Source organism: Hoplias malabaricus, chromosome 2, assembly GCF_029633855.1.
Source record: "Hoplias malabaricus isolate fHopMal1 chromosome 2, fHopMal1.hap1, whole genome shotgun sequence".
In the NCBI taxonomy this organism is placed as follows: domain Eukaryota; kingdom Metazoa; phylum Chordata; class Actinopteri; order Characiformes; family Erythrinidae; genus Hoplias; species Hoplias malabaricus.
Window position 1 is genome coordinate 19,907,596 of NC_089801.1, and position 23,885 is coordinate 19,931,480.

At 40.7% G+C, this 23,885-nt stretch overlaps 1 protein-coding gene across 1 annotated transcript in view; it reads left to right on the plus strand.

Moving 5' to 3' along the window:
• Positions 1 to 23,885, plus strand: part of LOC136675087 (astrotactin-2-like) — a 469,599-nt gene that overhangs the window by 227,103 nt on the left and 218,611 nt on the right. Inside the window, exon 5 of the mRNA XM_066651501.1 lies at positions 18,129 to 18,227. Within this exon, the coding sequence (XP_066507598.1) occupies positions 18,129 to 18,227 (99 nt within the window). The remainder of the gene's footprint in view (positions 1 to 18,128; positions 18,228 to 23,885) is intronic.

The window sequence follows — 23,885 nt, forward strand, 5'->3', positions numbered from 1 at the left end:
ACTCTGTATGAATGAGACCCATGTGACTGAGAGCACTGAGGAGACTTGAAAAACTGAAGTTTGAATGTGTTTATCAGAGCTTTAGGTTGTGGAATGTATGTAATAGTTTGTAAATGTGTAATCAAACTCCCGTAATCAAGCAACTCATTTTAGCTTTGTTTGATCTTGAATGAATAAAGCATGGAGGGTATCTGACTGAATGATTAAGTCCTTAATGATTCCCTGAATGTCCATTGGTCAGTTTTACACATGATATTGATGAACGCACAAATCCACCAATAAGAGATGAGAGGTAGATGACAGACAAACCAATCCAGTTAGATACAGCGAGAGGCAGATGACATCTTTCTCAAGCCTTGTTTAGAAGCTCGTAATGTGGGACGTGAGTCACATAGGAGCTTAACATAAGGTGCTTCGGAGAGAGCAGACTCTACAGATTCAGGGAGTGTGTGCGCTATATTTCTGTGCTAAACTATTACAAAGTTATAAATAGAAACATAGAGACATGTAAAAAGCCTGATGCTAATGTTGGGTGATTAGTTCTGGATCCCAAACCTCACTCCAACTCATCACCTGAAACTACGGAAACTGGAAGGATGCAGAAAAGCTAGCATTTCTCCTGCGGTGTTGCTATCAGTGTGGGAAGAGTGGAAGAAGAGGGTTGCATTGACAATCCAACACAATGATCAGCACTTTGAACACATTTTATAAGTGGTCAGACATTTGTAAATAACTCATGAAATAATAAAGTTACGTTAAAAGCACACCATTGTTTTTCTTGTGAAATTCCCAATAGGTTTGATGTGTCACATGGCTCTCTTCCCATTAAAAAAAACAAAAGTTGGATCCAAAATGGCCGACTTCAAAATGGCCGCCATGGTCACCACGCATCTTGAAAAGTTTCCCTTCTCTCATATACTAATGTGGCACAAACAGTAAATTAAATAAAGTAAATATCACCAACCATTCCCATTGTATTAAGATGTATCCTTATAAATGGCCCACCCTGTACACTCCCCCGAACTTAGCACAGAGGTTGGTGACTGGCGGAAAACCATTCAGACCATGCCATGTGTCATAATGACCACAAACACAAATGTCTACATCAAGCAGCTTCAACGAGGCCACTGCACGACTGAGCCCCACTGAAGCTGCCTCTGCGAAATGATCTGAGGGCGTCTGCTAAATTCCGTATAAAGCGCTACATTAACTGGAGTGTGTGATTCATCCGGAGACGAGGGAAAAGAGCAGCAGTCGCTGAAAGGCTGTAAAACCACAGAAATAAAAGTCTGACAATGGAGAGGCACGGGGAGAAACGCAGGTCCATATGCTCTCATATCTCATGTTTACAGCCGGCCTCATACCAGCAGACATAACGCAAACTTCAAACGGAGATTGATTACCTTCTGTTTGTCGCGTCGCGCTTTCATTAAAACCTCTTCTTAAACTGACCCTCCGTCTGACGGAGCGTGATGGAAATTTCCTCCTCCTCCTGGTTACCTGCTCCAAATATTCCAAGCACTGAGCTGATCCAATTCCAGAGCCTATGATTCATGGTAATTGAATATGCTTTCGCTCCTTAAGATATGTACCTCCTTTCTTTTTGGCCAAAATTAATCCCTCAGGTTTTTTATCGCCTTCTGTATTAAAATGAGCATAAGTCAGAGACCACTATTAACATAAATTACATGGAAAGTAGCCATTAATTGGTAATTGTTTTTTAAATCTTTTGCTTTTTTTTTTTTTTTCTCAGGGGGAATTATGGGTCATTCTCAGTGCTGCTGGAGTTCCTTCATTGTCGCTGCTGGACTGAGAATAGTCCTACCAACCATATATCCAAATATCCAGCTGACAGTGTCCTGGAACCATGGCTTAAGGACAGTGGACAGCAGATAGTGTGTGGACAGCAGATAGTGTGTGTAAGCAGCATTTAAAAACTCCAGCAGCACTGCTGTGTCTGATCCAATCATACCAGCGCAACACAAACCAACACACCCCCACGATATCAATGTCGCTGAGGTGCTGAGAATGATCCACCACCCGGATAGTACTGTACCTGCCCAAACTGGCCTCCCTGGTGACTAAGGCCATACCCAGCCCCACTCGCACCGTTAATGCACCCTTAGAGGCACTAGGCATTATGGCCCCCAAGCATCCTACAACCTCCTCACCCAGGAAATCTATACCGGGCTCCCTAGTGACTAGCCACGGGTTCCATCTGGGTCTATCACATTACACCGTGACATGACACAACACCCCACTCTCTTACTGAGTCCTTCATGTAGCTAGAACGCCAGACACCTCAGCCATAGTGTGTATAATATAAGGAACTCATATATTAATGTAACTGATGTAGACCACAGTCCCATACTGATTTAGGCCTGTATTTGTGGAATATATAAAGAAATAAGGAAGCGATGGGTCTGAGTCTTCTGGGTAAAAGCAGACAGACTTTAATCACAGCATCAAAGGCAGACCCTCATATGAAAGGAATACTGTTTTTACTGTGTTTGAAGTGCACGCCACCCCCTAACCCCACCCCCAAAGCAAGCAGCAGTACAGGCAACGGCAAAACACACTGTCATATTCTATTAATTATTCCTCACACTGTCTGTGCCACACTGGAGCAGGGAGTGGGCTTTGGGTACAGAGATTTTTATAGAGAGTTGTATTGTCAATGAGTATGGTCCTCATTTGCAGGTTTTTGAACCCCTCGTCCAGTGTGTGTGTGTGTGTGTGTGTGTGTGTGTGTGTGTGTGTGTGTGTGTTTTTTGTTTTGTTTTTTCTTCCCTGAAGGAGTCAAGATAATTAACAAAATGCGTGTTCCCATTTGCTGCAGGGACATACACACCCTAGGAAGCTTTAAACTAGTTGTCATTGTGCATGGTAGGATTAGGCTTATGAGCACCCCGCTTCTATTCATCCTCCTTTAATCTGTATCCACAGTCAGTGCACTTTAAAACTACAGTGAATAAAATGTAGTGAGATCTACATCAGCTGGTTGCTACTGTGTTTTTCAACCTGGGATAAAAAGGGAAGTGTGAGGGAGGGGAACTGAGCGGGTTGCAATCTGCATCCTGAACACTAAGTGTTATACACTGCACCTTAGTTCCCTTATTATCGAGGGGACATGGGGATACTTCTGACGTCAAGAGCAGAGACTTTAGAATCGCCCCGCCCCCTCGTTTGAGTCTGTCCAATCACAGCGCTTGACCCATGTTTATATGAGTAAAAACAGAAGAAAGAGAAATGAGCGAAAACAGCTAAAAACCAGAGCTTCCGCTCCTCGCTCCTCACTGCTGTGCGCTCAGGGTCGGGGTGAACAGTGACCGGCTCATTGTCATTTAAAAGAACAGGTGCTGTTTAGACGGGGGGAGACCACTGCTGTGGGGTTTGATCCTTGTGTTCTCTTGTTGAAAAGGGGGAGAATAAGGGGTTAATTTAAAGAATGGGATGTATAGTTTACCCACAGCTCAGAAATCTAAGCCGTAAGCTGCCAATCCCTGTTCCCCAGAGACGACAGAGCTACTTCTCTCTCGCTGCAGTAACTTTGCAGCAAGGTCGTCCGTGTCAACGTGTCACCATCAGACTTGACTTTTCCGTCGTGCTGAATGAATTAAGGAACTTTTGTGTTCAGCGTTTACAGAAAACAACAGCTCCTCCCTCAGCGGCGGTGTGAGCCAGAGTCACTCTCGCGTCTATTCTGGAGATCAGAGTGTGTTTGTGGAGGGTGTGAAGCCTGGAATCGCGTTGTTGTCTCTGCGTGTCGTGAGAAGAGCAGATGGCAAACTGTTTAAAGTGCAAAAAAATGTGACACACTCATGCGATCTTACTCAAGTGCACAGAATCTTAAATGGGCCCTGGGCACACACTGGAATAATTCAACAATCTCTTTGTAAATCGAGAGCTTTCTAATTGATATCTATTTTGAGGAATATTGAATGTGACTCAGTCTTAATATAAACTTTATATTACGTGTCTGTAATAACAGTGCTATTAAACATTAAGAACACATATAACAACAGTGTAACAACATGGATGTAGCCACTGTTACAGGTGAATCGCAGTAGTATATTGTCTGTTAATGCACATTTGTGGCATGTTTGCTTTTAATCAAATGATATAATTACAATGTAATAACATGATACGGTATAAACGTGCATTTATAGAGTCTGTATTCCATCTGTGACAGTGGATACATCACCGTTTTTCACACATTACTAATTTGAATTGTTAATATGTATCTACACAGTTATTAAAGACACCTGACACTTAAATTGTGGTTTGTACTCTTTAAAAGAACCTTAAAAGGTTCCTCACACTCTCATAGCTCTTTAAAAATAATATTATTAATGGAACTAATTGGAACCCTTTATATCACCTTTATATTTGCGAGTGCAGGATTCTTAAGCCAATGCCAAGTGTTGGCCAGAGGGGTATAAAGCCCCCAGCGCTGGACCATGAATCAGTGGAGGTTTATTCTCTGAAGTGATAGAGGTCTGGGAGTTCTGGGAGGAGTAGGGATTTAACCATCCAACATTAGCACTTTATCTCTGGCAGGATTCAATCAAATCCTCACAGCAGTGTTCCGATATCTAGTAAAGTATTGCACCTATCTTTAATGCACCTCTGGGCTGATGCACTTCCAGTTAACACACGGTTCTATCCTCACTCTCATTTTTATCTGAAGTGAAGATTCTCATGGTCTCTGTGTGTGTGTGTGTGTGTGTGTGTGTGTAAGGAAGAGATCCTTCTCCTCCTCACGCTCCGGCCGTTTGATGTGCGGCTAGCGGCTGGTTATTTAGCGAAGCTCGTCTCGAGAGCGCAATTTGCAAATCAAACTGGAGCAGGTCCCCGGTGTGGTCCGTAAGAAAGTGTGTACATGTGGAGGTGCGCAAATGTGTGTGTGTGTCTGGAGCAGCTGCAATAAGAGTGACTGGGGGTACTTTAGAAACACACACACACACACACAGACAGAGAGGGAAGGGAGAAGGCACAGTGTTCTGGTGACTGAGGTACACACTACTCTTTAAACAGAGTTAACTCCAACACTATCCCCCAGGTTCCTCTCTATCTCTGCTTCTATTTATCAATCGTGTTTTACACTTGTTCTACTTTCATTCATTCATTATTTCATTGTCTGTAACCCTAACCCACTTCAGGGTGGAGGTGTGCGGGTCCGAAGCCTACCCTGAATCACTGGGCACAAGGCATGAACACACCATGTAGGGGGCGCCAGTCCTCCACAGGGCGACACACACTCCCACGTTCACTTACATCTATAAACACTTTTTTGAGTCACCAATCTCCTACCAACGTGTGTTTTGGGGAACTGGAGGAAACCCATACGGACACGGGGAGAACACACCAAACTCCTCCCGGAGCGGGACTCAAACCCACAACCTCCAGGACCCTGGAGCTGTGACAGAGACACTATCTGCTGTTCCACTGTTGTTCTATTTTCACTTGTTGCTATTTCCTTTATCTGTACTCCTCATTTCATTTTCCTTCCCTCTCGCTCTCTCTCTCTCACACTTTGAGAGAGAGCCATGGCATTGTCAGTGAACAAATGACACCCCTCAGATCTAGTCCCATCCCAAATGAAGCCCCTCAGCTCCAGGGGGTGGAGGTGGTGTAAGAGGGGACTCCTGTTAACCTCCGACTATACACTGTAAAAAATGATGTGTTGATTTTACTTAAATATATAGTGCAACGTTTTTGCAAGCATTTATTTAAGTATAACCCACTCATTTTTTTTTGCAATTTTTACTAAAAATCTAAATCAGACATTACTAACAAATCGGTGTTCTATTTCATGTTGTTACTTAGAAAAATATGTTTCTCCAGTCAGTAAAATTAAGCTGTTTAGTTTAGACTTCCTTAACATTTTAAGATGAATATAAGTAAGAATTTGCGTTAATACTACAACTGATGAGTACTACTATTGACACAATGAAAAACTATGGCAGGTTGTACTACAGATGTACATCAAATAAGCAATACACAAAAAAGTATTTTAGTGAACTTAAATTCAACATCATTTATTTCAAGAAATGGCACGTAAAACCACATCCACTGTACTCTTCCATATGGAAGCAAGCAAGAAACATACAGGTGAAAAACAAATTGTACAGGTGTAAAAAAAAGTGTCTTCCTGAGTCTAGGTTCCATTTTATTTATTATTATTCTCCCTTAAAAATATTTTACTTAGCAGTTTTTTTTTACCTACATTACAACTAATAACGATTAGCAAGTTATGATACTTTGAAGAGCAAGAGACAGAAGAGCTCTGCTTTTTGCTTATCCTCCAGGGCACAAAACACACCACAGGTGAATTTTTCAGGGAAGCTAACAATTAGCATACAATATCAGCTTCAACCAGCTCAACCATCACCAATACTCTCAATGAAAACTGTTTATGTATAACAAATGCAGGAAAAAACAAAAAAACTCGGTTAAAGAAAAAACAGTGTATCATTAAACACATTGTATATGTGCATCAGTACCATAGTCATAGACACTTTTCATATACACCAACTGACCACTTCATTAAAACCAGCTCCTTGTATCTGCATTCACTGTCCAACTTACCACACAGGTGCACTTTATAGATCTACAGTTACAGACCATAGTCGATCTGTTTCTCTGCATACTTTGTAACCCTTTTCTGCAAAGATTAGAACCCCCACAGAGCAGGTGTGACATGGTGGTGGATCATTCTCAGTGCTCCAGTGACACTGACGTGTTGGTGGTGTGTTAGTGTGTGTTGCGCTGGTACGAGTGGATCAGACACAGCAGTGCTGCTGGAGTTTTTAAACGAGCTGTCGGCTGGTTCTCAGAGAATAGTCCACCAACCAAAAATATCCAGCTGCCCTGTGATCACTGATGAAGGACTAGAGAATGACCAACACTGTGCAGACCAACATATCTACATGGTGGACCAACAAGGTAGGAGTGTCTAATAGAGTGGACAGCGCTGTGTCTGATCCACTCGTACAAGCACAACACACACTAACACACCATCACCACGTCAGTGTCACTGCAGCGCTGAGAATGATCCACCACCACATCACACCTGCTCTGTGGGGGTCCTGACCATAGAAAAAGAGGGTAACAAAGTATACAGAGAAACAGATGGACTACATTCTATATTGTAAGCGGACCTGATAAAAATGAAAAATGAGTGTAAATAGAAGGAGGTGATTTTAATGAAGTGGCCGGTTGTTGTCCATCCCCTAGCTCAGCATTATTAATCAGAGAGGAAACGCTAAAAACATTAACCTTAAAGCCAAAATTGACATTGTATGTGAACTGGAACATTTAAACATGTTCACATCATTACCATTGCCATAGCCCCCGACCCCAAACCCACCTCACTAACCTATCAATGAAAAACAAAATTGAAGTACAGCCAAAATCCAAACAGTAGTGTACAGTATCACAAAGTCTACATATAAGCTGGTTCAACAATATGCTGCTGAGATGATCTACTATGTGTATTCAGGTATGTGATGTTATGTCTGTGTGCTTATGAGTTTTGGAAGCATCACTTTTCATCATACATTTATGTCAACAACTTGTTCTTCAATGACAGAATCTTTGGGGACAGTTTCCCACTGTCTAGTTCCAGTAGCATTTTTTGGAAAAATTCAAACGTGTACCTCAGTGATTTGGGATAACTGAGATTGACTGCATACATTAGGCCAACAAGGATGACGCATGCATTCGGGACACTCTGTAATCCTGCAATCACCTGCACCCCCTCCAAAACGATCCCTGCCTCTAAAGGGCTGCCATCTGCAGAGCCCCCTTTGGTGACAATCTTCAGTGTGTGATGTTTCAGGTCATCAGGGTCGATATCGCCATTGGTGTGCTAAAATAAACATAAAGGACATTATATGATAGTGTTTGCAAACATATGTTCCTCTCCATACTGGTCTTCTTTTTACATGTTCTTAAATGTGGACGTGTCCTAACTGTTTCCTCCCAGAAAAATTGCATTTCTTTTAATTACATTTTACAAATTATTTTTCAAAGACATTTCTTCAGTTTATTTGTTTAGTTACATTGCCATCTCTCAATACTGTTAAAGTGAAGCTCAAAACTCCATATGTTTAAGTATGTTAAAAATATTACACATTAAATATGTTAAAAACATGACTGTATATACCACACTAACCTGGTAATGTTTAATAAGGTGCTCAGCATTTTCAGAGAAGTATACCATCAAGCCATAAATCACTACCTCTCTACGGTTATCTACACCATCATCCTTAGTGGCATACAAACACAAATGTTTCACGAGTTAATGGTCAGGCACCATATCAGCACTTCAAAAATTCAGTAAACACATCTGATTTACCTGGTCAAGCAAAATCAGTACTTCATTCATTTTGCGGGCTGCGTTTCCTCCCTTGGAACGGAACAACCTGAGGAGCCTGTCCGTGTATTTGTCCAGATTAGAATAAAACTGCGATTCCAAATCAGTGGCTGTCAACCTTTTGAATTCCTCTTTCACCTTAAAAAGCAAGATTTAATCATTATTATCAATGCTGTATTTTACAATAAAACATATTGATAGTCACGTATGGGCTGTGATGCATAGTCTTCTCTTCATGTTCAGTGATATTCAGAACATTTTCAGGAAATTATGAAATACAAAAGTCACCTGAATGACATCAAAAAGTGCAGGCCATCTCTCTAGAAGGTCTTGTACAGGTGGACTGTCCTCAACTATTTCTTGTCTGCGACTGGAAAAGGTTCTGGCCATCTTCTCACCAATAGCTTTCCGGTTGTCTCTAACCTTGAAGTCACTGAGAAGCTCTACCCTCACCCTCTCCAATGTCTGTTTAGTTTCACCAGGTGGGAAAGGGGGCAGGTAGTTTAGCTCTGCTTTGTGTGGCTTTTTTACTGCAGCAGGTCTCTTGTGTTGCGAAGAATTGACAGCCAATTCAGGGCATCCAAGCTGTTTTAGTTTCCTCCTATAATTGGCCATCTTATTCTTCAATCTGGATAACCAGCCATCATACCCAGACAATGATCCAGGCTCCCTCAGACACTGATACTTTTCTATTAGTGTCTGCGCAACTGCACATATCTGCTTGCTGGTGGGGTATGCACAATGCTGGAACATTTTTTTGACTAGTGCATCAGAAACTTGAGATCTCACACTGTGATCATTCAAAAGAACTCCAGTTTTAAGGAACTCTTCATTTCCAGTTTGCAGAATCAGCTCTGTCTCATATGGAAATTCAGGAATGTCAAACTGCATTGGCCAATGTTGTGACCGCATCCCTTGAGTCTTCAGGGGGGACAGCAACACTGTGTCATCTGATGATCCATACTGAACAGATGAGGCAGCTGATGAGTTGACAGAAGACTCAGTTGATACAGCATCAGATGAGCTTAATGAAGACAGTGTTGATAAGGCATCTTGAGATGGAGTGGACATATACTGAGGGCTGTCAATTGCTCTTAAGGTGATCAACAAAGGCTCCACAAAAACAACCTTAATGGTGTCTCTGTCTTTCAAAGTGGCTGTAGTAGTTACAGAAAAAAAATCTCCAAAATCTGCATCCATATAATGCAGAGCAAAGTTTGCAGGTAAATTAAATGTCTCTTTCACTACCCTCTCCAGTTCTTCAACTGAATCAGGAATCCCAGAAGGTAGGCTCAATTTATGTGCATCATGTTTTATCATCACTCGAAGCGTTGCTGGTGACATTTTGTGAGTCTGTTGCAAATAAGGGGAAAACTAAATCGTTAGACAGGCAGCACAGTAACATATTCACAAACAAAAAACAGTTATTTCTCAACATTCAAAGTTGATCCACTAGAATGGAACATCAATGTGGCGCTTCAGGGTAACCATACATTTCCCCCCAACATTGTATGCAGCTAATGGCACAGTGTCATTCAATTCGCTCTGGAGAAGGAATTTGAGATGTCCTGGTTTTTCCAGCTGAAATGATCTCATGTGTTCATCATACCAGGATACACGGGTCTTCACGATAAATCCAACCACATTCTCAACAATAACAATTTGGTGAATCTGCACAAAATCTGTGAGCCCTGCAGTACAGCCATGGGCCAGTATCATACCTGCACAGTATTTTGTTCCATAGCAGGACACAGAGTTAGCCAACTGTACTGATGTCTGATTTGGGAATTTGATTAGTATTTCTTCTTGCATATCAGTCTTCAACAAATCCAAAGGCACAAGAGAAATATGAGAAACAGACAGGTCTGGTTTTGAGAAACTACAATCCTGTGACTGATAGGCCATTGCTAGCTGATGTTTAGTCGCAAGAGATAGCAAAATGTTTCTGAAAGAATTTGTATGCCGGACCACACGTTTAAAAAAACTATGTTTAGCCTCGAAACGCATTGTCCACATAGCCACAAGAGGACCAAAGGCCTGTATCAAATCTGGATAATGCTCCAGAAAATGATGCTTTGGTATCAGTTTTTCACCTGGGAAGACATGCAAATATCTATGTCTGTGCTCTGATATTTTGATACCTAGGTAGCAAATGGTCTCTTTGGTATGGACTGGAGCAACAACCAGCTCAACAATTTCTTTCAGATCCATTAAAAGTAACCATGCTGGTTCATCAACTGGTACTTTCATTCCAATAAGAAATGGCAGAAATCTTAACAGGGCCCAGTTTTCGTGAGCATTTCCTCCAATGCTCTTTCTAGTTGCAAATGTGAGAGGTACTGACTTTGGAGAGTTAGTTTTGTCTGCCCATTTAAATGGAAAATGTTTGATGGAATCATTGACCACTGACAAAGTCAGATATTTTTTCTCAATGAACACTTTCAGACATAAGGCTATTTCAAGAGGAACAATCCCTTCAAAAAGATCATATATCTGGTGGATACCCTTTCAAGACATGAAAGTTAGTCAGTTTTTCAGTCAGCACACATTGTTTTTTGACACCACAGCAGTGGGAACGACTTTGGTCATGGAGCACTGTTTGAACATGCAATAAGTGCTCCTGTTCAGTCCTCAACTGAAATTCACCTGTGCGTACTTCCTTCAGCTGAAAATCTGAGCGCTGGCCAATACAAAATCTGCAAGGGTACTGCCCTGAAAAACTTTCCACAAATCCCCCAATTGCATGTGCACCTAAATTGTCTGCTACTACACACTGTACACTACCTTTCACATTTCTGGCAAGAGTTGAAACATAAATTCCTTCTGACTCCAAGAATACAAGGTCTTTCAACAGTGGTTCTAGAACCACAGCGTAACCATGTGTTTTGACATCATCTGCTTTACAAAGCACTGCCAAATGAATGGAGGTCAATTCAGATCTCAAAGGTGATGGAATATTTCCTAACACCCAGTACAGAGTTGTTATCTTGTGTTTCTTTCTGGAGGTTCCAAGGGGATTGCAGACCTCAAAATCATCAACGTACAAAATTAAGGACAACCTGAATTCATCTCCATTCCAAAAATTGCTCTCTTTAAAGTAAGAACCATCACAGAAAGATTTGAAGTGAAGTGTCACACCATGTTTGGAAGTTTCAGTACTTTCAACAGCTTTTTCTAAGATATATTTGTTGTTCAGTAACTGAGACAATGATTTCAAAATTGGAACATATTGAAAACACCTTTTTGCCCTTAAATCAATTATATACTCCACAGGCTGAACAACACTGAAATTTTCCTCAAAATATCTCTTTCTCTTGTATGCACTGTTAAAGGGACCTTTCAAACCAAGTGCTGTACTTACTGGTCCTGATTCACAAAGCTCCTTCACCAAATCTGTAATTACTGATGCAGCAAGTATGCAACCGTGTTTCTCCAAAGTTCGCTCAATAATATTTTTAAAATCTTGAGCTGATGCTACAGATGAAATGAACTGCAAGTCCTCAACTAACTCATCCACACAATTTCCTGATACATGGAAGAGGCTTTCCAATTTAAGCAGCAATGAACCAAGCTTTTTCACACAAGTATTCTGTAAAGGTTCACTCTCCTCATCAAAAGTCAAGAAATTGTTTTCAGTAGTATCTTCTGTATCAGTTACACTATCAACAGCATTACATGCATCTGAGTTTCTCTGCAGAACTGCACATTTAAAATCTCTGGCTGAATAAGGAGTGTGTTTTCTGCTCTTGTGAGCTGCAAATGTCCCATACACATTTGTCTTAAAGTCACAAGCATTGAAAACACAGTCAACTGTTTCCTGCTGACTCAGATGACGTCTTACATGAGCAAAAAAATCCTTCTCTGTTGTGAATCTCTTTGATCCACAATTTTGACAACAGAAAGAAAGGTGCTCTCTGCTTATCGACCCATCTGGGAAATGATGTCTTGCCAAGTGTGATCGCAGAGAACTATGAGTCTTGAAAGTGCAAGGACATTCAAAGTGTGGACAAGGCTGTGATTGGTGGCGTCCTAAACAGTCATGATCAATTCTATAATGTTTAAGTAGAGCTCCTCTCCTTGAAACTTGTATTTGACAAATTTTACATGTCCACTTCATGTAATCCTAAAGAGGACAAAAATAACTACACATGCTTTGTAATATGTGGCTATAGTGAAATAATACAAATATAAACACTAACAGGTCTACTTACGATATAGGAGGACTTTCTACAATTACAGAATGTAGCCCATATATGTTTCTCTTCATACTTTATTATCCTGTTCTTTAATCGAACCAAATATTATCCAGCCAACAGTGTCCCGTGTCACTGATGAAAGACTAGAGGACGACCAACACACACTGTGCACCAACAGATAAGCTACTGTTTCTGACTTTACATCTACAAGGTGGACCAACAAGGGAGGAGTGTAGGGATCTCAAAGATCACTCCAACACTCTGATTTTAAACACAAAAATGCTGATGTTCTTACCGTAACTCAGATGGTATCTGATCAACAAAGGCTTCCCTGAATTAGATACAACAAAGGAAAACATTTATCAGTTCATATTGCTCAAAGTCATTTAGATAAACACTATTAATTTGAGCTGACAATTATAAATACACTGCAATGTATAATGTCTAATCTACCTGCCATTTTAAATTCATGGGCATTCAGTGGTTATGCTGGTTTACCTGCCTCGTTTTGGGTGAAGTACTGGGTTTGGGTAAGACCTTTTTATTTAACATTATGGGTGTATGGCTGCGGAGCTCTCCTAAATTTACACTAAAGCAGGTCACACTGAACATCTGAAGTCTGCTTCGGAAAAATTAAACCATCCACCTGCAGCTGCACACTGACTCCAGATAAACACAGTGTGGGTCACTGGCGGGGTACGACCGCCATTAGCTTCGAGGAACGAGGCATTTGACCGCGTAAAATATAGTTTGGCTCTTTACCTATTAAACTGAAATGTATCTGCCCTAAAATTAGTCAGACATTTTTTACAGCATCCCAGTTTATTAAGGAGATGTAATTTTAGTTTATTTAATTTTAGTAGATTACGAACTTACTTCCAGTCGGGAGACAACGCATTTTACCGTAGGGCTGCGTCTCTAGCAGCAGCTCAAAATGAATTAACACGCAAACGAACTGTATGGAGATACTCTCCTGTTTATTCTGCCCAGTTCTCTTTTTACTTTCCACCAGCCTGCACAACGATTGCACTGAAGAGTGGAAACCACCGTCACTTTCTCAAACCACTCCCCACTGCCTGCATAGTGCACTACTTTAACCGTAGCATATCGAGTAGTGACAAAGTGGTACATACAGAGTTGGCTAACCTACTGTACATTACACATTCATTTAATTCAGACATATCGTGCAGTCTTTGGGTGGATGTGCTGCTATTTCATGACCTAGAAAGTGCACCGCACAGAGAAGAAGGAGTGATTTGAGACGAAACTTCAAAAAGACTAAAGGCCGTCTAGGCCGCTTTTTGGAAGAGTAAAATGCGGTTGTAATTAGGATATTAAACCTTTAGAGTGTTTATGCACACAGATCTGATGACCGTTAGCTGAGTTTGAGCGTTTGAACTGTTTTTAAAGACGCAGCTCCACACACGAGAACACACTGTTAACAGCTACATATCAAATGTTCAAACTCAAAAACGACTGAAAACGGTCTGTAAACACTTCAATGATCAGTCATTTTGCTCTTACCTATGCAATCCTTCCTTGGGATGTTATGCATGTGGTCCAAATTTTTTCTTCTTTGCGCCAACGTCCTTAGTCACGTGGTGTCCCAAAAAGTCTTAAAATATTTAGTAACGTTTACTCAATTCTGTAGTCACACTGACATTTGCAAAGAAACATCGCAATTTATATGCAATATTTCTGCAAAATTCTGAATATAGTAAACACACAAAATATTGGGCTGCTTTTATTCTTTTAATTAAGCGAACTTAAAAAAATGGTATTTTAGGTAAAATCTTTTCATTTTAATGAGCAATAATTACTGGACACAAGAATCATTTTTTAGAGTGTACTCTTACTCCATCTGGAGAGCCCTGCTCTAAAGTAGAGTGTCCCAGTGACATGTTCCAAGCAGACAAACAACACACACACACACACACACACACACACACACACACACACACACACACACACCTACAACTCTACGATCTTCACAAGCCCAATTACAGCCTTCATCTGTGCTCTCACCTGGATCAGCACCGAGAGAAGTCCCCCTGGTCCGGGGCGAGTGTGTTTAGAGCAGAATCACTCGCTCTGTGTCAGAGTCTTCTCTCCTGATGGAGCAGACGTAACACCCGAGAGTTTGATTATGGAGCAGTTATCACATCTAAACCCGTCCCCCTGGTGTTAAATGTATGGAGAAGGTGGGGGGCTCGTGAGAGTTTGCAGGTGGAGTTGTTTTTAGCAGGCGCTAAATGTGGTGTTAAATGTGGTGTTTCTCTTTTCATTTTTCAAGTGAAAGGTAACTATTAGAACTTCAAGGTGTTTGATTAAACCTCTCTCTCTCTCTCTCTCTCCCTCCCTCCCCTTGATCACTCACTCAGTTTGTGTTGCCCTACCTTTTATTTGCCTTTTTTAATTACTCTTTCCTTATTCACTTATTCTCACTCTTTCTTGCTCTCTCTCCAGATTCATTCACTCTTCTCTCCAAAGCTAAAAGCTGAGGATGATCAGCTCGTTTCTGATCTCAGCTCCTTCCATCGCTAATGCTGCTTTCTCTAAAATAATTAATTCACAAAAAAAGCAAAACAGCTCAGTCTCTCCTTCGTATCTGGCATTTCTTTCCTCTTACCCTCCGCTCTCTCTGTTTATTCTCCCTTAGCTTTGATCTCCAGGTTCAAGTAGCTTCTCTTCTGACACACACACACACACACACACACACACACACACACACACACACTTCAGAGGTGGTTCCAGCTCTCTGAGGCTGTAGAGGACTATCATTTCTGTGCAGTCCTGGGTTTTGGAAGTAACCTTGTAAAAATGCAGATGAATATATTGATGTTTTCAATAAAGAAAAGGCAGAAATATTGCAGAACAAATGTAATTTATACGTAAGGTGAGATCTGTCACCACTCAGGGCTAATCTAATCACATCTTTACAGCAAGTGGTCACATTAAAATAATTATAATAATAATATGGTTAGTATATATTTAGGGCAGTCCTCAATTCGAAGATGCCTTATCATAAGCTCACACACACACACACACACACACACACACACACACACACATACACAGTCAGGGCATTCAGACACCCTGAACTCATGACCAGCCCCTAGTGAAGAGGAAAAGTGTGTTTAGAGCTGTTTAGTTTGTGTTTACGTCTCTCTACTGTCTGTAAAACACACTCTGATTAAAGCTACTGCAGCACATCTCAGGGCAGCTCGGAATGCTTGGAGGAGAACACCAAGGGCCCATTAAAATTCAGAGGTGGAGGGAGATTCAGTACTCTGACTACAACAGACATAAGGGTTCCAGAAACTTTAGTCTGTTTTGACAATGGTTTATTTATTTCTTTGTTTCAGAAGCTGCTTGTTCTTTTTTTTTTTTTTTTTTTTGAGTAAATGTCATGAGGCAGTTCCTGAGCTGAGGCTCTGAACAGCTTTGCCATGAACATGACTGTAAACCTGCAATTAACTCTTCAGAGGAGCTTCTTCGGTGTGTGTCTGTGTGTGTGTGTGTGTGTGTGTGTGTGTGTGTGTTTAGAACGGATGTTGAGAGCTGAGGGAACCTCGCTGAGCCTTAACCACAAACAAACATATAAAGAAACCTATGACATGGGAGGATTTTGAAATGGAACTATCTAGAGCAGTCCCACAAGAGCCTAAAGTCACCAGGCCCAATGCCAAGTGTCAGCCAGAGCTCTGTAAATCCTACCCAGCACTCATACTGTTTCCTCTGAAGTGACTGATTGCCATCCAAAACCTCGGTGAGTGAAGTTATGGATCCAGAATGTACGATGTACCTGACCTCATTAAGGGTTAATGGTAGAAGGCCATCAACCCCTCACCGCAATGTTCCTACAGCTGGTGTAAATCCCTCCCAGAAGCTGGTAAAGCAGCACAGGGGAGCACGCTCTCTATCAACACTCTTGATATTAACTGATGTGGAGGAGCAGATGGCCACATTTGAAGTGGGGTATAAGTTGTGTACATTGGCTTTTACACCCAGTTATCACTTTAATCATTTTATAATTTGCAATGTCATATCTATAATTACTTTCTCGGCTTAAAGACTTTATGACTAAGAGCATACAGATAATAGAGACAAATGCTTTCAGATTGAAAACACTCTTTAAATGGAACCCCGATGCGTTCAGCTGCTGCCAGTGCGGCTGCTGTTGTGTAATATGTGCTAAAACACAGAGGCATAGAATTGCAATATTAATAGGAAAATGTGGCATTAATATTTCACAGCGTGTCTCTGGAAAACACAGGGAGACAAGCCAGCTCCGTTTTAATACACCCTCTTTAACCTTAGTGACATAATACCAGTCAAACACTGAGCTATTCTCTGTATACATCAAATGCTCTTATATAATGTGTGTATTTATGTCAAACCTGGTGGTGTTGACTAAATGAACAGGAGCAGTGAAAATTACGATAACTGTTAGCCACATTGTACTACATTGTTCTCTGTATATGTTTGTGTAATCATATGATATGATAGTAGTAAATTTAAGTCCCGCTCCGGGTGACTGTCTGTGAGGAGTGTGGTGTATTCTCCCTGTGTCTGCGTGGGTTTCCTCCGGGTGACTGTCTGTGAGGAGTGTGGTGTATTCTCCCTGTGTCTGCATGGGTTTCCTCCGGGTGACTGTCTGTGAGGAGTGTGGGGTGTTCTCTCTGTGTCTGCGTGGGTTTCCTCCGGTTGCCCGGGTTTCCTCCCATGCCCCAAAAACACACGTTGGTTGGTGGATTGGAGACTCAAAAGTGTCTGTAGGTGCGAGTGTGAGAGTGCCCCCTCCAGGGCATGTTACCGCCTTGCGCTCAGTGATTTCGGGTATGCTCCGGACCCACCGTGATACTGAACTAGATAACGGTAATACAGGATAACTGTAATTATGCTATTACATAAACATTATAAGTTCAACATCATCTACCTACATTATTAATATGGACTTATGGTGTGCACTGACTTCTTTCTGTCTATTTACAAGTCAATAAATTATTATAATAATAATTATAAAGTAAAAATCAATGTATTGTTGGCTGTGTATTGATTTGGTTTGTCGTAGTTAAGAATGAATTCAGTTCAGTATATTTCAGTTAATTTGAGTTTATTTCAGTATGTGTTGCTCTGCTTATTGAGATTTCACCACTGAAGATAAAGGAGAAAAGGAAAAATAAATAAATTAATTAATTAATTAAAAAAAAAAACATCAGTTTGTGAAATGCATTTGAGAACATTGCTTCTGTTAACTCGTCTCTAACCTGTGGCTCCACATGATCTCATGGGATTTATTCCTGTACTTTACACAGTCTTTAAGGTCTAATGGAGGTCCAGGTGGAGACTGAATGGACCAATGAATGTGGATCAAAGCAGAGGACCACTGTGGAAGGATCAGTGGATAATCATTAATTCCCTCAAAAATGAACATGCTGATTATTGACCACTACAGACTTGTATCAAACTTTACAGTAGTTGTTCTAATACTCTCTCTCTCTCTCTCTCTCTCTCTATCTCTCTCTCTCTCTCTCTCTCTCTCTCTGCAGGTGCTGTATTTGGACGGCAGGTGGATGCTGGGCTGGAGGTAGATGATGAGAATCAGCTCAAATTCTACACAGAGCACAGAGGCCGCCGCCGCAGCAAAGGTAAGAATGGTCCATTGTGAGGAGAAAAATCATCTGGGGATTATTTCATAAAGTTTAATGAAGATTAAAACTAGACACATGCAAGTTCCATTTTATAGCAATGAGAAGTGCTAAAAATAATGGAAACAATTCAGTGAAAGTAAATACTAAACAAATAAGCAAACTCAGTACAGTCCAGCACTCAGTACAGTCCAGAGAGTAAAAGATAAATAAACCCTCAGCTAAGGTTGTAAATAAATATATAATAATAATAATAACTAACATTGGTTGAAAAAAAAAAAAAAAATATGTGAAAACATACAGGTCTCAGTATGAATTAATATAATTCCTGGGATTTATACAATAGTTCCAAAAATATAGTTCACCATTGTTGGACCTACAATATCCCACAGCAGTTTACAGCACTGTTTCTGTAGCTCTTCTTCAGGTTTAAAACAATGAGATTTATATGGATTTAGAGAAACAGCACCACCAGTGGACAGGAGCGCGCATCCTAATGACCGTTGGAGGCTGATTTCACTGGCTGTGACTGTAGCTTAAAAACCCACTGAAACTCCATGTTGTTCTTCACTGTCTGAAGCTGATGATAAAGTTGTCAAAGTGCTGTGTAGTGTGTTTTCAGCTGTGGAGGGTTTTTGGGGTTTTCTTGGCACAGTGGGGGGCTTCATCTCTCTTCATTTCTCTTGATCTCTCTTCATCTTTTTTCATCTCTCTTTATCTCACATTTACACCACTGTGCTTTTCTAGGAGTCAGCATTTCCAGCCTTTGAATCATGTAGGTATTGTAAATTCATTCAGCTTCTCCGCTCTCTTCTGACTCAGAAACATATTCAATAACCTGGAAGCAGCCCCTCGAGAGGGTGGTGGTGGTAGTGGTGGTGGTGGTGGGGGGGTTATATTTAGTGTTTGTTCTTTTGTTACAGATATATATATTTTATATGAAATATTTACTGCCTCGTGTTTCTGAGCCATAACTCTGTAACACTGAAGTCAAGGGCATTGATAGGAGGTTTGTCCCTTATTTGCTGTAATAAAAGCCTTGAACTTGGGACATGGCTTTGTACCAAACGTTAGAACATTGCTGTGAGGATTTGATAGCACTCACTGAGGTTACATGATTAGTTCTGTAACTCAAACTCATCTCAAAGCTATTGAATTGGGCTCTGTCCCAACAGAGGATGCCACCTAGTGCTGGGAGGCTTTATCATCACTATCCAAAGAAAAGCATGCATCTCAACATCACTCTTAGTATGCCATGTGAACACAGCCACTATCCTACACGCTGTGTGAAAATTCCATGATGAATGGACCAATACAAATGCTCCCTTTTTACACTGACTCTCATTGAAGACTATGTTGTGGATAAACCATTTCCTTTGGGCCGCAAGGTTATGCTCCACTGGCCAACGGCTTCTCCAGAGTGTCCCCTTCAATTTGTCTTCAGCTTTCCGTAGTGATTTTCCACGTTGCGGCCACTAGTGTAATTTGAATTTTGACTTTTCTTGGTTGTAATTTACAGGATGGTATTTAGACGAATTATAACCCCTCTGTACTCCTCCCCTGTGGAACTCTGACCCCCCACTGGACCCCCTTACTGTACAGAATGCTTCACTAACAAGTCTCAGAGATGGGGCACAACACACCTTCAAAGAGAATGCCATTCTCCACAGCTCTGACATGTGAAGAATCTCCAGTTCCCTTAAAAAGAAAAACAAAATGTTGTTCCTGGAATCATTGGGTGTTTCGGGTCTTTCAACATCATACACCCTCACCCAGGTGACCCAGCCGGGGTTGATCAGACCCAAACATTGGTCCAGCTGGCTAACCAGCTACCACGACTCCATGGTTTTCCTCTCTTGACCCACAGCCATCTTGAGGCCCTCTCTGCCGATTTGATGGTATTGCGGATGGTTCTCTTCTTTTGCTTTCCCTTGATGCCTAAACAACTTAAGACTCTGGGTCAAGGAAAGGGCTGCAAAACATCTGCATCCAACCTCCACTGGGAGGCACCTCGCTCTCCCTTCGGTCTGCTGACAGTCGTGCAAACTTAAAGAGCTTCCTCTCAAACGCTTCTTCCAAGTGGTCTTCCCATGGGACTGTCAGCTCCAGCAGCACGGCTTGCTTGTACTTTGTTAGCCCCCTATCACACCTGCTTTCTTGGGGTCTGGGGCATTGAAAAACGTTGAACTGGGGGTTATAAAGTATGCAGAGCAGCATATGGACTCCGGTCTGTAACTGTAGAAGAGCTCCAGTGTGGTCAGTGGAGCTGATCAAATGGACAACAAATAGAGAAACAAGATTTGTGATTTTACTGGTGCATATTTTGTTGTTTGTGCTTTAGACTTCTGTGGTTAATATCCTATAAAATGAAAGGACTGTGAATGATAGCATTACCAAATTAACTCTGATTTATTCCAAATGCTTTCACAATATTTTATAACCTTCAGAACAGTTGGGATTAACACTATTGTGTTTTTATCAATGAGAATTTTACCATTGAAGTTATCAATTACCATTGTGTACATCATGGTTTTTCTGCTTTAACAACAATAAGAAGAATCTTATCTCTGTTTAGATCACACGCCGTTGTGTTTAATATATGATTAAAAATGATTTTTAGACCATATTAATACCAACATAAGTAAAGCATATCCTGATGTATCCTGGGAGGAATAGAGCTGTGCGAAACCAACTCTGTAGATCTGGGTGCAGTCGACTGGTGTTTATGTTGGGTGTTTGTTTACTTGTGAAAACAGAAATAAAAGAAGGACCAGTCGAACACTGGAAAACACACCTCTGATCTCAGCCTGGTCCCATAGGGAAGAGCAGAGAGAATAATTCATCATAACCAATGTGAAATATTAGAATATTATAACTGCCCTTAAGGTGTGTTTATTCGAAACTCAGTCTCAACCAATCCTTCATTTCCGTTTTGATCTCCGGTTCAAACCAACAGGAACACAGCGGTGTTGCTTTGCAACAGTAGCCACAGAAAGAGTGATGTGTTAATGTTGAGTTGTGGGGAATATTAATGTTGAATATTTAATGTGTGATTGATGACAGCTGTCAGTCATTTGCCTGGAAGCTGTGGCAATGGTGGATTGTTTACACAAACAGATGTTGATTTTGAGTCTTTCTTTTCGTATTTCTTACTATCTTTGCTTGGTTGGGATCATTTGTTTTTGGAGAGGAACGCTGAATGTTGTACATGTATCAAAGAGAAGGACCCCCAGTCGAGAACAAAGGAACAGAGTCCTCACCAAAGGCCGAGTGTTTCTTTTACAGAGTGTTTGATGTACAGTGCTTTCTGGGCATCTCACACAGATCCAGAGAAACATGTCCACTCCCAAACTCAAGCAGTGGTCGGAATATGGCTTTGTACTTTGTAGAGAATGCTGTACTATTGGCAGCTATGCTGAAAAAATCAGGTTATACTTTATATTGTCTTAATAACTGCTGTTACAATTGTTATTAATGTGTAATTACACAACACAGTTTCTATACCCAAACTGTAACACTGGACAGACAATATATTTCTACTTTGCTGTAGGTGCCTTTATTATTCAAGTACACTGAACAATCAGGGCCTATTTTAAATTGTTTAAGTAACTTTTGGTACACGTGTTATTAATATGTAATCACACAGCTCTACCACACCCTCCACTCAAGCAGTGCTCAGAATATGGCTTTGTATTTTGTAGAGAATGTTGTACTATATGCAGCTATAACTGTAAATTAAGCAATGAACAGAAAATATATTTCTACTTTGTAGAGAATGTAATGCTGTAGTTGCCTATATTATGCAAGTACACTGAAGAATCAGGGCCTATTTTAAATTGTTTAAGTAACTGTTGTTACATGTGTAACAGTGTTGTTACACTGTTGTTACATTAACATGTAATCACACAGTTCTACCACACCCTCCACTCTCAAACTCAAACAGTAGCCAGAAAATAGTGGTGTGCTCTGTAGAAAGTGCTGAGCGCTGGAGGCTATTCCATGCTTTTATATGAAATAATAACATCCTAGCTCTGTCTTCAATAAAAAAATTTTGTTACATGTGTTATTAATGTTTAATTACATAGCATGGTTACTGTCTCTACTGTAAACGTCAAGCGGCAACCAGTTTGTACTTTGCAGAGTACACCTTACTTTGCCCTGCAAGTACAGTGGAGAAACAGGTCTTAGCTTATATCTCCTTTAATAACTGTTGTTACATTTGTAATTAATGTGTTATTACACAGCATGGTTACTGTCTTCACTGTCAAATTTGAGCAGAAGTCAGTACATGGCTTTGTAGACTACACTATATCATCGGTGTCTGGTATGCCAGCACAGTGAAGCATCAGGTCCTGAATGTATCGTGATTTTGACTCCTGTAATTACACAAGTATATCTTTATAGTTACTCTATTGTTACATGTAATTACACATGTGAATCAGCCACATCAATTTACTTTTTGTATCCATGATTCATTGTCACAAACGTAACCAAAAACAAAGAGCTTATTCATGCTGTTGCCATAGTTATAGCTGAAATCTTGCACCTGAGTGAATATCTCAGTGGAGATCCCAGGTTACATCAGTGCTCATAGAATAGACTCACATTCAGATTCCCAGCATTCACTGTCTCTGTCCTTTCTGTCTTAGTTCTGCTCTTATCCGCCGATCGAGGTCCCTAAGTTGTCAGTTTTGCTTAGCCGATGTTTACTAAGGCCCTGGCCTCTGTGGGCCCTGTTTCTCCTCTTGTTCTCCTCTCTTTCTCCTCTAGTTCCCTTGGCCAGAGGCGTATTCCTCTCTCTGGGGCTTTTTCTCACTCTCTTTCTCTCTCAAAAAAATAAAATATAAAATACAGCACAGATAATAATAGGCATATCATTGTTTCCCCTGTTTTTCCCCTTGTCAGCTTGTTGGGGTTGTTATTTTTAGAGTTCCTGAAGTGCAGAACACACATTTGTGGATCTACATAATTATCCCGGCTGCAGGGACTTTCTGACCCTTTCTGCTCAAGCGATTAGCCCTAAATTAACACAACGGTCACCTCCAGAGAGAACAAATGAAGAAAGGCATGGAGCCAGAGGGAGCAGAGTAGCCTTAATGCAATCCACAGTAAAACTATTGTCGAATTAATGAGTTCAGAAGAAGCAGCCTAGCACCACACGACTGGATTCCTATAGAACTGAAGTGGAACGTATTAGTGCATCAAGCAGCTCTGGTTATACAGCCTTTTCTTTTTTTCTCTCTCTCTCCTTTTTTCTTGTCCTTTTTTTCATTATTTTGTCTGAGATCAAAAAAGCTAATGATCCAAACTGAGAAGTCGTCTTAACAACAACAAAACAACAAACCAGAAATGTAATTACTATGTAACTACAATGTAATTATGAGTAATTGAATCATGTAATTGATTACAGAGTGTAATGAATTGAATCCATAAATGTGCAAAGAGTTAAGAATAGCTCAGGAGCAGCTTTTATAAAAGCTTTTTTAGAGTTGAGTTAAAGTGTTCAAGGTTAAACTCCCTTCACCCTTTTAACTCCCTTATTTTTATTATCTTTAATGTCTTTAACTCGTCTAAATGTACCTCTTTACTTTAACGTGTAATTATTTTAATTCTTTCAATTCATTACAGAGTTAAGAGAGCTGAGGAAGGTAAAAGCAG